At 41.3% G+C, this 13,657-nt stretch overlaps 1 protein-coding gene across 1 annotated transcript in view; it reads left to right on the forward strand.

Annotated features, from left to right (window-relative positions):
• Positions 1-13,657, forward strand: part of ARHGEF26 (Rho guanine nucleotide exchange factor 26) — a 110,943-nt gene that overhangs the window by 30,963 nt on the left and 66,323 nt on the right. Inside the window, exon 5 of the mRNA XM_040974927.1 lies at positions 114-274. Within this exon, the coding sequence (XP_040830861.1) occupies positions 114-274 (161 nt within the window). The remainder of the gene's footprint in view (positions 1-113; positions 275-13,657) is intronic.

The raw sequence follows: 13,657 nt of genomic DNA on the forward strand, positions 1-13,657 counted from the left end.
ACAGCTTTCGTAATGCTTGTGTTTCTGTACTTTCCAAGACATTACGTCGCTACTGAAGCAAGTTTTTGCTTCACTTTGAAAATGTCCTCATCATGTCTCTCCCTTTCTTCCAGGCTATATTTGAAGTCATATCCTCTGAGCACTCGTATTTGCTCAGCTTGGAGATCTTGATCCGGATGTTTAAGAACTCTAAAGAACTGAGTGACACCATGACCCAAACCGAAAGGCACCATCTTTTCTCCAACATCACGGACGTGTGTGAGGCCAGCAAAAAGTGAGTGCGCTTTCCTGCTCTTGGCAATTTCAAGATGTTGTTTACTTAAAAAAAAAAAAAGAGTTGAAAGGAAGGAATTTAGGGTTACAGCTTCCCTTCCATTCAAGTAGCTTTGCTTCCGTCTCTGTTCCTTAAAATGAAGTTTCGGGTAAATTTCAGGTTGTTGATTAGAAGAACTGACGGCAGGTTTGTGAGGAAGTGTCAGGACAGACAGCTGCTGACGCGGTTTCATCCCACTGTCTCCCACTTCCGCTTTCTTCCTGCTGGGTTCGCGGCTCACCTGCTGTGATAACGGAAGGGTAGGTGTAGTATCAGTTTAATTACCCTCATGAGGTTTTCTGTTTTACTTTTTGTCACGAGAAGTATCTGAAATTGTGTAGTAAATTTTCTCACCCTCAATAATTGCTTTAAATTTTTCCATATTTGGTTACTCTTCTTTGACCTTAAATATTTCCAACTATATAGAAACAGTGCTTTCCTTATAAACATAAAAGACATTTTCTCATTATCATAATGTTATGGTCACGCCTACTGTTTCTTTGTGATTTGGTTTATTTAACTTCTATGCGCAAGTATGAAGTTCATATTTTGTAATTCCAAAGGTACAAGAGTTCTGTGGAATAAATTGCTGTTCTATATTATTTTCTGATCAGCTGACGTCAACAGTCTAAAAATTTTCTTTCTTGTGTATTTGTTAGATGTAGTTGCATTATACAAGAAAACTTAACGGTATGCTTTTCTTATTTTTACGTAAGTGGTCGCATAGTGTAAGTGCTGTTCTGCCAGATGAATTTCTCACCTCCGTCTTCCACGGCAGTATTACATATGTACATGTTATTTGTCTGTATATTGAAAGTTTTCTCATTCATTTTTATACCCTTTCCTTGCACATTATTCATTAAAAAGACTGCATCGTTATCCAGGTGCTTTAATGCCAGCTTCATTAATTCATTCAGGATTGTAAAATAGTGTTACTCTAATTTATCATTCATTATTCACTTATTAGCCAGAATATTTTTTATAAAGGGAAATGTGTACCTATCAGTGTACACAGCGATTAAGCTCAAGTGATTTTGTTTATTGATGCTCATATTTTCTCATCTTTAGCTTAATGATTTTGATCATTTCCATGCTATGTAGTATGTTAAGATCTTAAAGGATTATGTTTTCTTAATCCATGCTCCAGGCCTGAAATGAGTCATTTCCCCCAGAGGGCCCTGGACTCTTTTGATGTGAAAGATCTCAGGCTGCTTCACAAGATAGCTAGAAAAAAAATCCAAAATCAATTCCGTAAAGCCAGGTATTTTCAGGCTAGCCTACAGGCACTCCAGATTCATCAGCTGGTATACCTTAAATGTGCACAGTGTTTATCTATGGCTCCTCCACAAGGCTTCGATGATTCTTCATAGATGCCTGGATTCTAACCCCCTCCCCCTCGCCCTCCTTGTGTGTGTGTAGACAGCACTGTAGTTTATCTTTGTTTTTCAAAGTAAGCATATGCAAATGTATGTTTGTATCTCTTAGACAAATGAAGGCATATTCTGCCTACTGACTTTTCTCAACCTCTCCTAATTTACTGAACTGTGTGTATTAGAGCCTGCGCCATGGCAGTTTATGGAGAGAAGCCTTATTGCTTTTCTCCATCGAGGAGCTGCGTCACGGTTTATCCGTCAGTCTCCATCTAGGGGCATCAGGGCTATGTTCAGTCTCACTGCTACAAAGGAGTGCCGCTTTCTTGCCGTTCTGTGTTTTAACCACTGCATCTTTCCTAGAAGAAGAAAGCTAGATCAAAGGGTAAACACACACAGGTTATGGAAGATATTGCCAAATTCCCTTTCAAAGAAGTCATTGGGCTTCACAGTCTGGCGGAGAGAAGCAAGTGCCTGCTTTCCCGGCCGGTCTGGCAGAGGCTGTCCATCTAATGGGCGACAAGAATTACCTACGAGTTTAGTTAGCATTTATCTTAAAACACTTCCATATAGAGGCAAGGCATCTGAAATATCTCTTAGTAAATATTACATGAGTGCTGTTATTTCCTACAGTACAGGAATTAAAATTTTAGATAAAGACTAAATTGACATCAGATAAAAGCAGGGGAAACAGAGTTTTCTTATACTTGTTATCACTAGATAAACAAAGTTAATGTGGAAATTCAGCTTAGCTAATCAAAGCAGATTGCTTAACCAGTAGAGGAAAAAACTATTAGCATTTTTTTAAAAAGATGATTTAGTTTTATTCAATAGTCAGATTTACAGAGAGGAGGAGGAGAGACAAAGAGGAAGATCTTCCATTCAATGATTCACTCCCCAAGTGGTTGCAACAGCCAGAGCTGCACTGATCCAAAGCCAGGAGCCAGGAGCTTCTTCCAAGTCTCCAATGCTGGTGCAGGGTCCCAAGACCTTGGGCCATCCTCAACTGCTTTCCCAGGCCACAGGTAGGATGTTGGATGGAAAGTGGAGTGCCTTGGACACGAACTAGCGCCCACATGGGATCACGGCACATGCAAGGTGAGGACTTTAGCCACTAGGCAGAGATGTTTCAGCAGTTATGTGAAAAGTTGATCAAACTAAATCACCAGTAGAAGTGATAAAAGCAACTGAGTTCATCAAATTCCAAATTGTTAAAATCCAGGGCTTTTCCCCAAAAGCTGGACAGAAACATGCATTCATTTGTGAGTCACTATATTATTTATGTTGTATGGAATACTTACCAGTGATACCAGCGTTATGTTATAGCCTTTTCAACAGAATTGATCCCGTAGAAGCAAATGAGCTTCATGCCTAACCGCAAATCACAAAGGCATTAGCGTACACCCTACGCATTGCTTAACTCTAAGAAATGTGTCATTAGGGAACTTTGTCATCGAACAGTACATCAGGGCAGTTACACCCAGCTGATGGCATAGTCTCTTACACACCTGGACTAGAGCACTGCTACTCTTAGTGCCGTGGTGAATAAAGTGAGAGGTGAAGTCAGACACGAGGGAAGCTGATGCAGCGTCACAGGAAACATGGTGTGGGTCAGGCCACACGCAGTGTGCTGAGCAACTCGTACTGCTTTCCCGTGAACTGTTTCTGTAAGAAGAGGGTCAATAGTAAACAGATAAACCAGCAACATGGCTGTTTGCTATCGTTATCAAATATGTTGTACATAATTGCACTATATTTTTGTTCAGCTAGTCCTGTCGTAGGTTTGTTTGCACCAGATTCGCCACCATATGACAAAAGCTAATTCACTAGTTGATAGCAATTTTTTCATCTCCATTGTGAGATTTTGGGACCATTGTTGTGTGTGTCACCTGTCATTGACTAAAACGTATCACTGGACTTTGTGTTGAGTAGGTAGGTAAGACTTAACACTTCAGGGTACTGTGGTGTAGCACGGTAATCCTCCGCCTGTGCTGCTGGCGTCTTACGCAAGTGTCAGTGCCTGTGCTGATCCACTGTCTGTTTTATGGCTTGGGAAGGCAATGGAGAATGGCCCAAACCCTTAGGCACCTGCACCCATGTGGGAGACCCAGAGGAAGCTCCTTTCTCTTGGCTTCAAGTCAGCTCAGCTCCAAAAGTTGTGCCCATTTGGAAAGCGAACCAGCGGGTGGAAGGCCTCTCTGTCAGTCTCTCTTCCTTGTTGTATAATACTGCCTTTCAAAAAAACAAAGTCTCATCAATTCAACAGATCAGAAAAACTGAAACTAGAAGATTCTAGAAGGATGGGGAATGTACTTTAGTATGTATTTAACTTGATGTTTATGTTCAAATTATGTAACCAATAAAAGGATTAAGAAGGTATTTGCCAACACTGGGAATTTTTCATGTTATACTCAGATTGCAAAGCATGACCCAAGTGTAGAATTGAATTATTCTTAGGGGTAATTTATCAAAACCTTTGGAAGATATGATTATGAGTTCTTTCTGTTTCTATCTTGATATTGTTTTGTAGTTTCAGCCAGAGAAGGAAACACTGAAAAGGAAAATCAAATGTCAGCCAAAAATAGAACGGAGGAAGATGTTAGATAAGTGAATGGCTGGGAAATCCATAATTGGAAGAAATATAAATGGCCAACAGACACATGAGAAAATATGGAGGATCATTACTTACTAGAGAAATGAAAATAAAAACCCATAATGAGGTTTTACTTCACCCAACATAGAATGACTATCATCCAAAAAAATTTTTTAAAAGTATTCAAATTCACTGTTGATGGGAAGATAGTTTACAGATTCCTCAGAAATCTGAAAATAATTCCCCGCTGAGATCTACCTATCCCACTCCTGGGAATTTACCGAAAGGAATCAAAGATTTAGCTTTGGCCTCATGATTATAGCAGTTCAGGTCATAGTAGCTAAGATATGGAATCAACCTGGTTGTCCATCAACTGGTCATTTGGTTAAGAAAATGTGTATGTACAGGGTGAACTATTACTAAGCCTTCAAAGTTAATGAAATCCGGGGCCTGCACAGTAGCACAGCCAGCTCCACTCTGCGGCACCAGTATTACACATATGTGCTGGTTCAAATCCCGGCTGCTCCACTTCCTATCCAGCTCCCTGCTTGTGGCCTGGGAAAGCAGCCGAGGACAGCCCAAGGCCCTGCACCCTGCACCTGTGTGGGAGACCCGGAGGAAGCTCCCGGCTCCTGGCTTCGGATTAGATCATGTCTGGCCATGGGACCATTTGGGAGGTGATTGCTGTGTCTTTCCTTTTCTGTAAGTTAGACTTTCAAATAAAGATAAATGAATCTTTTTTTTTTTCTAAGTCAGTGAAATTCTAACGTTTTTAGCAAAATGGATGGAACTAGAGATCATTAGGTTATATAGGCAACAAACCAGAACCAGAAAAGAATGAAGAAATAGAGTTTTCAGTTATTTGTAGACTGTGGAGAGTATAAAAATTGGGTGGATGTCATATCATTTGGTGTAGGGTTAAAAATCTTGCTCCACTGAATTTTGATCTCATTTTCCTGGGTTATGATCATTGTCATGAAGCCCCCACTTTGTAGTACTAATATCCCCGTTTTCAAGAATAAATACATCCATATATTTAATACCTGCAGATGAAATGAATGTGAGAAAATGTTAAAACCTGTGGATTTTTTTTTTCATTAAAGGAAAGAGAAGAACAAAACACAAAGGGAAATGAGAGCAGATGGTGAAAGTCTCCACGTGCCCTGGGGAGCTGTCACTGTCTGCTGAGGGATTTCACGGTTGCTGATGTGGAATTGTGGAGCACCGGGAAGGGGAAGAGGGTGGTGTGTGCCTCCAAGGGAGGTGACAAACATGGAGCCCGAGATAATTGCAGTGCAGCAGGCAGCTCTGTGGGAACCTGGCGAGGGGCCTAAAGAGGAAGGACTCCAAGGCACCAGGCCCAGGGATTCTGGGTAACCGAGTGATGATGGAGATGGGGCGCTTGCCTGGAAGGCTGTTGGCTTTCTGTTGATGGAGGTTGTGTTTGCCAGGTGTCAGGACGCCAAGGCTGAGACGCAGTGAGGGCGACGAGGAATGAACCGTGTGAGTGACCGTGTGCAGGGGAAGGCAGTCACGGGAGAGGCACAGAGATGCCTGCAGCAGATCTGCTGGTTGGAGTCCTAGAGGTGGTTCCTGCCACGCTTGCTCTAAGTGAGCTGGTAGACACTGAAGCAGTGTCTGTAAGAGGTGCTGATGGTAGCAGCCAGACAGTGCCACACAACTGGGAATTGTCCTACCCAAATGCTAGCAATGCCTTCCTGGGAATGCGTACAGAGAAACCAAAGCAGATGCAGCTCGTAATTTTGGCAAAGAAACATTTCAGGAACCTGTCAGTTTGAACAGAAACGAAGTAATAAGTAGGCACCGTATGTAATCACACATACACTTGGTCTCTAACTCCCCAATTAACAAGAGTCTGATTTCATTAAATCTATGTGAGGTCTCATTTTGTCGACCTGAGTAAAATATCGTTATACAATTAGAATGCAAGGACAGCATCAAATGCTTGCTTTTTTCCTTTCTTTGTATACTGTGTGTTTATTTTTGAAATATTAATGTATTTGAAAGTCAGATTTATGTGTTTGAAAGGGAATGGTTACCGGAAGAGGGAGAGACAGGGAATCCCCCATCTGATTCACTTCCCATGTTGCCGCAGTAACAGGCTGGGCCGGGCTGAAGCGGGGAGCCCAGAACTCCATCCAGGTCCTGCAGAAGGGTGGTAGAGTCCAGTCACTTGGGTCCTCTGCTGCTTTCCCAGATGTGTTAGCAGGGAGCTGGACCAGAGGTGGGGCAGCTGGGATTTGAATTGGCGTTTATGTGGAAGCATATCTCTGTCTTTTAAAAACCGGGCCTGGCACAGTAGCCTAGCGGCTAAAGTCCTCATGTTGCATGCATGGAGATCCCATATGGGCACTGGTTCGTATCCCGGCTGCTCCACTTTCCACCTAGCTCCCTGCTTGTGGCCTGGAAAAGCAGCCAAGGACGACCCAAACCTGTGGGACCCTGCACTTGGCGTGGGACACCTGAAGAAGCTCCTGGCTCCGGATCAGTTCAGCTTTGGCAGTTGCAGCCACTTGGGGAGTGAATCAGTGGATGTAAGATATTTCTCTCTCTGTCTCTCCTCCTCTTTGTATATCTGACTTTCCAATAATAATAAATAAATAAGTTTTTTTTTAAAAAAAAAAGAACCAAATGTGTCCTAAAGCCTAATTATCCTGGGGAATGGGGATGTGTAGACAGCTGAGCTTTTGTTTAGGAGTGAGCAGGCTCATTCCATAACTATGCAGCATAACACAGCATAGATAGTATCTGCTTTGCACGTTTATGTATTGCCTTTTTTTTTTTCCTGACTTCACAATTCTGTGTTCACTTAGGGCAATTTACAGATGCTTGCCATTCTGTAAACGAAAGTGTTTCAATGATACAGGAGGAAGAAAGTCCGCCACTCCCAGAAATAGTAAGACAGGTGGATCTCAACTCTGCACGGAAGTAGACTCTTGGGAGCCCAGGGCACGCAGGGAATGTGCCAGCTGAGTGCCCTTGCATCCTTAAACTAGTCTTTGAAAAAGTGTAATGGATCAGAAAAATGCTTGCTAGCGACTTCCGAAGTTTTGTGTCTATCCCGATTCCTGGCTAGTGTTCATACCGAAAATGAAAAACTTTCCTTGTTTTTAATAGTGGTGGGTTCCAAGTGCTAGATGAAAAACCTGTTCTTGAATCTCCCAGGTGGGTTTTCATTCAGTCCTTAAAATGTGTAAGTCGGAGTGCGGTGGGTTTTGTTTTTATTTTTCGCTGTTTCTGTCTTGTCTGTCTCCTTAAGAGAAGGCTGAGAAAATCTTTAACATTTCTAGTGTAAATAGTAAGAATTAATAACCGAGACTTAAAACTGGATTGAGGAAGGAAAGGACAAAGGGGAGCCATGTTTCTGAGATGTAATTACTTAACTGTAAATTCATACTCAAACTATGTATCTACCTTAAAAATGTGTTCTTAACGTGTTGTAGCGCTTTACTTGTACTCATGTATTCTCCCCATACTCTGCGCACATTATTTAAATGATGAGATTTTTACTTCTGTTGAGATATATACTGTATTTTTAGAAATCCTGGAGTCTAAAGAAGGTCTGTCTTTTGTGTTAGAAAATTTTCTGCAAAATGAAAAGTAGAAGAATCTTTGCTTGGATATTTTATACAGTGTGCTTGCATCCTTACCTCTGAGAACTCCTAAACATTCATTTAGTGTTTTGCCAATAGCCACAGTGCACTCTTATTTACATCCTATAAAGTGCTTTGTTGAACAACATTGCAAGGTGCTTGTTTCGTTTCCAATACAAAGTTAACACGCTTGGCTTTCTCTGGGAAACTATTGGAAACTATAAGCATGCTTGTCTTCAGTTTCTGCAAAGTAAAATAAGCTAGTGCAAGGAATATGAACCCCTCTAAAGCCATAGTATCTTCTGCATTTTGTTACCCTTGAGGTAATGACTATTGATGATGTTTTTCTGTTAGCAAATCATCTTTCTTTAATATTCATTGTAAGTTTGCCAGGAACCTTTGGGGATTGAAGTCGTTGCCTTTGATATAACAGAGGAACTTTATTCTTTCTAAGATGCATTTTCTGAGAGTTGAAAGACAGTGGCATTCAGAAGCCATTCTCTGTGACATTCTTGAACTTCTCCCTCTGTCCTGAGATGAACAAAGAAGTTCGTTTGAAATTCATCTCAAGCACAGGCCACTGAAAACTTAGTCTCCGTTGTTCTGGCTGTTCAACCCTTCTTGATAACTTGTACCTGAAGTCTTCTGCAGCCCCACCCCACCCAGCCCCTACTCTTGTAAAACTCACAGCCAAGTATGCGTGTTGCCTCTGTTCCTTATTGTCACATGGTGATGGACATAGTGCAGGTTAAGTAGCATTTTACAGTTTTTACTAGTGATATTTATGTTGGCAGGTACGTCATCATCATTTTCTATGTTAAGTATTGCAGGAGGTTTTAGTATTGCAGGAGGCAACAAATACACCGGTTTTAATATATTCATCTTAGTTGTGGCTTAGGCACTTGCTTCGTTTCTCCCTTCATCTAATAGGAGTGACAGTATATCTAACCTCACAGGGGTAAGTGCTTAGCTCTCAAGGTAGCCCTCAACTGGCAAGTTTTCAAAGATTTTATATTTGTAAAAGTTATTTGAAAGGCAGAACAAAGAGGAAGATCAACAGATATATCTGCTGGTTCTCCCTCCAGATGTCTACATTTAGCCAGCGCTAGGCCAGGACAAAGCAGTGCCCAAGGACTCCATCCGTATCTCCCGTATGGGTGGCAATAACTCAAACATTTGAACCATCACCTGTTGCCACCACCACCACCACCACCACCACCACCACACACACACACACACACACACACACACACACACACACACACACTCTGTCCCTATGTTCACATTAGCGGAGAGCAACATTGAAAGAAAAGGTAAGAGGGCTAAATCCTCGCCGTCTGTGCCAGGATCCCATATTGGCGCTGCTGCGTGTCCTGGCTGCTCCACTTCCCATCCAGCTCCCAGCTTGATGCCCGGGAAAGCAGTCGAAGACGAGCCAAAGCCTCCTTGCACCCACATGCAAGAAGAAGCTTCTAGCTTTGGACCAACTCAGCTCCAACCAGTGTGGCCACTTGAAAGTGAACCAATGGATGGAAGATTTTTTGTATCTCCTTTGTAAAATTTGCCTTTCCAATAAAAATAAATAAATCTTAGAAAAAAGGAGAGGTAATAATCTTAAGTAATGGCTTAACCTGGTGCGCTGTGTACCACCAAATAGCAATTATTTTGTTGATATATTGCTATAATTTTATTATTTCTGTCTGATCTTCTGAAACATGTCTAGATTTGAATTTATGTACTTTTTAGGTATGTTCTTTTTATATTTGCCTCTGTTGGGATTGATCTATGATTTGGTTTAAGAACAGGTCTTCTGTTTTATTTTCTTTAATGATTTTTTTCATTTTACTTGGAAGTCAGGGATACAGAGAGGGAAAGACAGTGAAAGAGAGAGATCTTCCATCTGATTGTTCACTGCTCAAATCTCGCAATAGCCAGAGCTGGACAAGTCCAGCTTCCAAGTCTCACACTTGAACACATGGTCCCAAGGCCTTGGGACATCCTCCGCTGTTGCATTGGCACAGAGCTGGACTGGAAGTGGACAAGCTGGAATTTGAAGCAGCATCCATATGGTCTGGTGGTACCCCAGGCAGGGGATTATCCTGCTATAGACCCAGGAACAGGTCTTCATTCAGCAATAAACAAAATATTCTGTCATGAAACAAACAAACAACAAACTGGAGCTGGAGGTTATTGGGTTAGACAAGCCAGACACAGAAGGACAAATATGGCATGTTCTCCCTCATGTAGACATTTTATAAAGTCAGTCTGAACTTCCGGTGGTGATTACTGGAGGTTTAGAAGAGAGGGGAAGAGATGGGAAGAGAGGTGGATGGAGCATCAGGTGCCGCAGGACAGAGGGATCACGTAGAATTCATGACATGCAGTTATTAGTGTCGGAAGAACAAGAAGAGTCGAGCTCATGGATTCCAAAGGTAAAAAAGAAAAGGAAATGAAAATACTAGCTCTGTTTTACCTGCTTTATAGTATAGAAATGTACTGAAAAATTACACTGGCATACCATAAAAGCCTGTAACTATTACATGCTAATTAAAAAGCTCTAGCAATGCAGCAGCAAACATTGAATATTCTTAATTGAAAAACAAGCAAAAAGTATTTCAGATGATATTCACTTTTTAAATTATTTTTGCATTGACAAAGATTAGAAAGAAAATATTTCAATTCACAGAAACAGTTGCATTGTGATTCAATTTTTAAGAAAAAAACAGTAAATTACACTGGTACAGCTTTGTATTAAAAATAACGTATGAAAATAAATTCCAAATAACTCCTTGAATATAAAGGCAGGAATGGGTTTTATTTAATGCAGAAACAGCACATCAGTTCTCATGCTATTGTAAAGATGGTGGAGGTATTTTGGCAATCATCTTTATTTTGACATAGTATGAAGCGAAGTTAGTGGATTCTTCCAGAATCAGAATAGTATAGGTGTTAGTTTCGACTTATATTGAGGCTAAACATGAGCCATATGCATCTTATTTGCCTGGTATTTTCTTGTGAGTAGATCATTGAGCCATGCTCAGAACAGGCCCTGGCACGCTCCAGCTGCCAATTAGGCCATTTGCCTGGCCATGTTTTGCACACATTTGGGGCCTACTGCACTTTTTTTTTTCCAATTTAATTTTTGTTGTTGTTGTTGTTGCTTTCCCAGACTCCAAGATTCTGTGGATTCTGAGCTGTCACATGGAGATTTAAACTTGGATAATGATCCTGGCTAGGGACAGAGTAACGTGTTAGCACACTTAGTCCTTAGCTGTTATCAATCTTAAAGTAGGGTGGTTAGTCTTCATGGAAAAAGAAACAGTGCCTGGGGTTGAGTTGGTATATTTCATCTGTGTTGCACTTACAGCTGCGGATTTTGAACCATTACATGGATTTTTGGCTCTGCCAGTTGTGAGTCAAATAAGCAGGACCACACAGTTGTTCTGGCAGATGTAAAAGATTTTAATGTAAACTTTATGATTTCTGCCAAGTTAAGCCTAGTACATGGCCGAAGCATAAGGAAGATGGTTGATAATTATGTTTCAAAAGCAAAAACTTTTCAGCTTCTTAGCTGCTTGTTTGTCACGGGATGCCGTCCCTCGTTGCTGTGTGTTAAGTATTGCCGCCTGACTGCAGATTTTGTGCTTTTTCCAACACTTTTCACGTGTTGACTGATTTCATCTCCTGTAAAATCTGTGAAATGCCACTGTTTCCCATTTGCAGGTAAAGAGACTGAGGCCCAGACTCATTTTGTGAATTTGTTTAGAATCATCCACTTGGACAGGATTGAAGCTGGTGAGCTTTGCGTGTCTTCAGGGTTCAGTGATCCAGGCCACTTAGATTGGACACGTAAGGCAGAGACAGCAAGGATTCCATCAAAGCAACCAGCTTCCAGTTAAAGGGGTTCTCCATGGGCAGGTCCCTCAGACAGGCTCCTGGTGGTGTCCAGCTCCCATGGCTGTAGAGATGAGCTCCTCTTTGGATCTTTGCTTCTCGTCTTAGGATGTGGCATCTTAGAAGTGACCAGGGCACAGCTCCGGCATCCTTGCTTCCCTGTGGACGTTGTTCCCACATGAGGGGCCTTGGCCAGTGTCTGTAATGCAAGCAGTCCCGAATGTGTTTCCTTGCCCGCTGTCCTGCAGTCTACACGAGAAATAAGCTGGTTGATCATAAAAGTGTCCTTGTGGTTTCCATATCATTAAGAAGTCATCCCAGTAACACTGAACTCCTTCACGTACTGTACAGCAACCTGGGGCTGGCAGTGGCAGAGAACGCATGCTTGCAAAGTGCTGACTTATCGTAGTTTGTAAAACTGTGCTTCTTGATCTGAAAAAAATCAAACATCCTAAAAGTAAACTTTATAGAAAATGCTTTTGCAAGCCTTTCTTAGGATTTATGTGGAAGAATTCTTTACCTCAAGGTGGAAAGTTAAATCCTGAACTGTCTTATAGCAAACTATTTTGGCTTTATTTAAATGTCAGTTTTGCATAAAAGCTGCATAAATAAGATTTCCTTTAAAATTTTTGAAATCACTTTCGATTTACTAAGGCAGGTGGTTATGAGTTAAAATATTAATTCAGTGTATTGTTGCTATTCTGTTAAAATTTTTTTAAGGATGTGGATTAAGTCATACAAATCTTGTGTTTAGCTTTTAAAAGTAATTTATAGAAGAATATTCTGAGGAACATATGTGTATGGTAGATGGTATTTCTTGAAGCATTTAACAGATCCTTTATCTGGGCCATATTTTCTTTGGATTTCAGAAAGGTTTCGGGAAATGATTTGGACTAGGACAAAAATGTAGTGGAAAGGGTCCATGGAAATGTCAAGATTGGCCAAAATTGGCCTTGTCACTTGTGGAAGCTTCAAACAAAGGTCCCTTTGTAGCCAGAGAAACTGTCTGTGGATCGGGAGTTCATTGGAATTTCTCGTCTAACAGAGGAGGGTGATAGGCACACGCAGAACAGGGCACAATGGCAGTGTTGTGTTGGTCTCTTATGTCGTTCTTACCGTTCTGTCCCCTTGCGTGTCGTGTCTGATGCATACCACTTGAATGTACATGTTTAGGGATGTGTTATGTAGGTATGTGGGTAGATGGCCTTGGCATTTGTGGGTAGATGACCTTGGCTGTTCCCCAGGAGATCCCAGGGAGCTCGGTTTCACAAGTGGAGGTTTTACTGCGATTCATTTTCTTGAATAAGAGAAATCAGGTCATGAAATTTTTCCATTTTGCCTCGTATCGTTGTTAAGCATCTTTAAGAAAATTGTGGCTTGAAAATCTGTATCATGAATTTAATTACATTACTGTAATTTTTGGAACAGCCGAGCAAGTCATGTTGAATGAGTTTTAAAAACAAAAACTGAAGTCTGGGACGGGCGTCTGTTTGGCTCCTGCTGTTTTTGCATTGTTCCCTCCATGTCGCTGCACTGAAAGCCTCCCGTGGCACCGCTGGCCTCATCCCTGCTAACTCGGGATTTCTAGTCAGTGCCGGTTTACTCCCATACAACTGCTTTTGTGAACAGAAAATAACAGTTCTACTTTAGAGTATTAAGGTATCATTTTAATTTAAAAAACCGGGATATCATTAATATTTCTAAGAGATATACACATGGTGATTTTCTGTTATTTGAAAAGCATCTTTTGTACCTGGAGAAGGAAGAAAGCTTGAACACTTGCCCCGAATGCTCTTCAGTAAAACCTATTTATCTGACTCCTTGAAGACACCCTGTGTTGGAAAATGGAAATGTTCAAGCTGGAAAAGCCTTT

This window comes from Ochotona curzoniae, unplaced genomic scaffold (assembly GCF_017591425.1).
Source record: "Ochotona curzoniae isolate NIBS_2020 unplaced genomic scaffold, NIBS_Ocur_1.0 contig_2599, whole genome shotgun sequence".
Taxonomy (NCBI): domain Eukaryota; kingdom Metazoa; phylum Chordata; class Mammalia; order Lagomorpha; family Ochotonidae; genus Ochotona; species Ochotona curzoniae.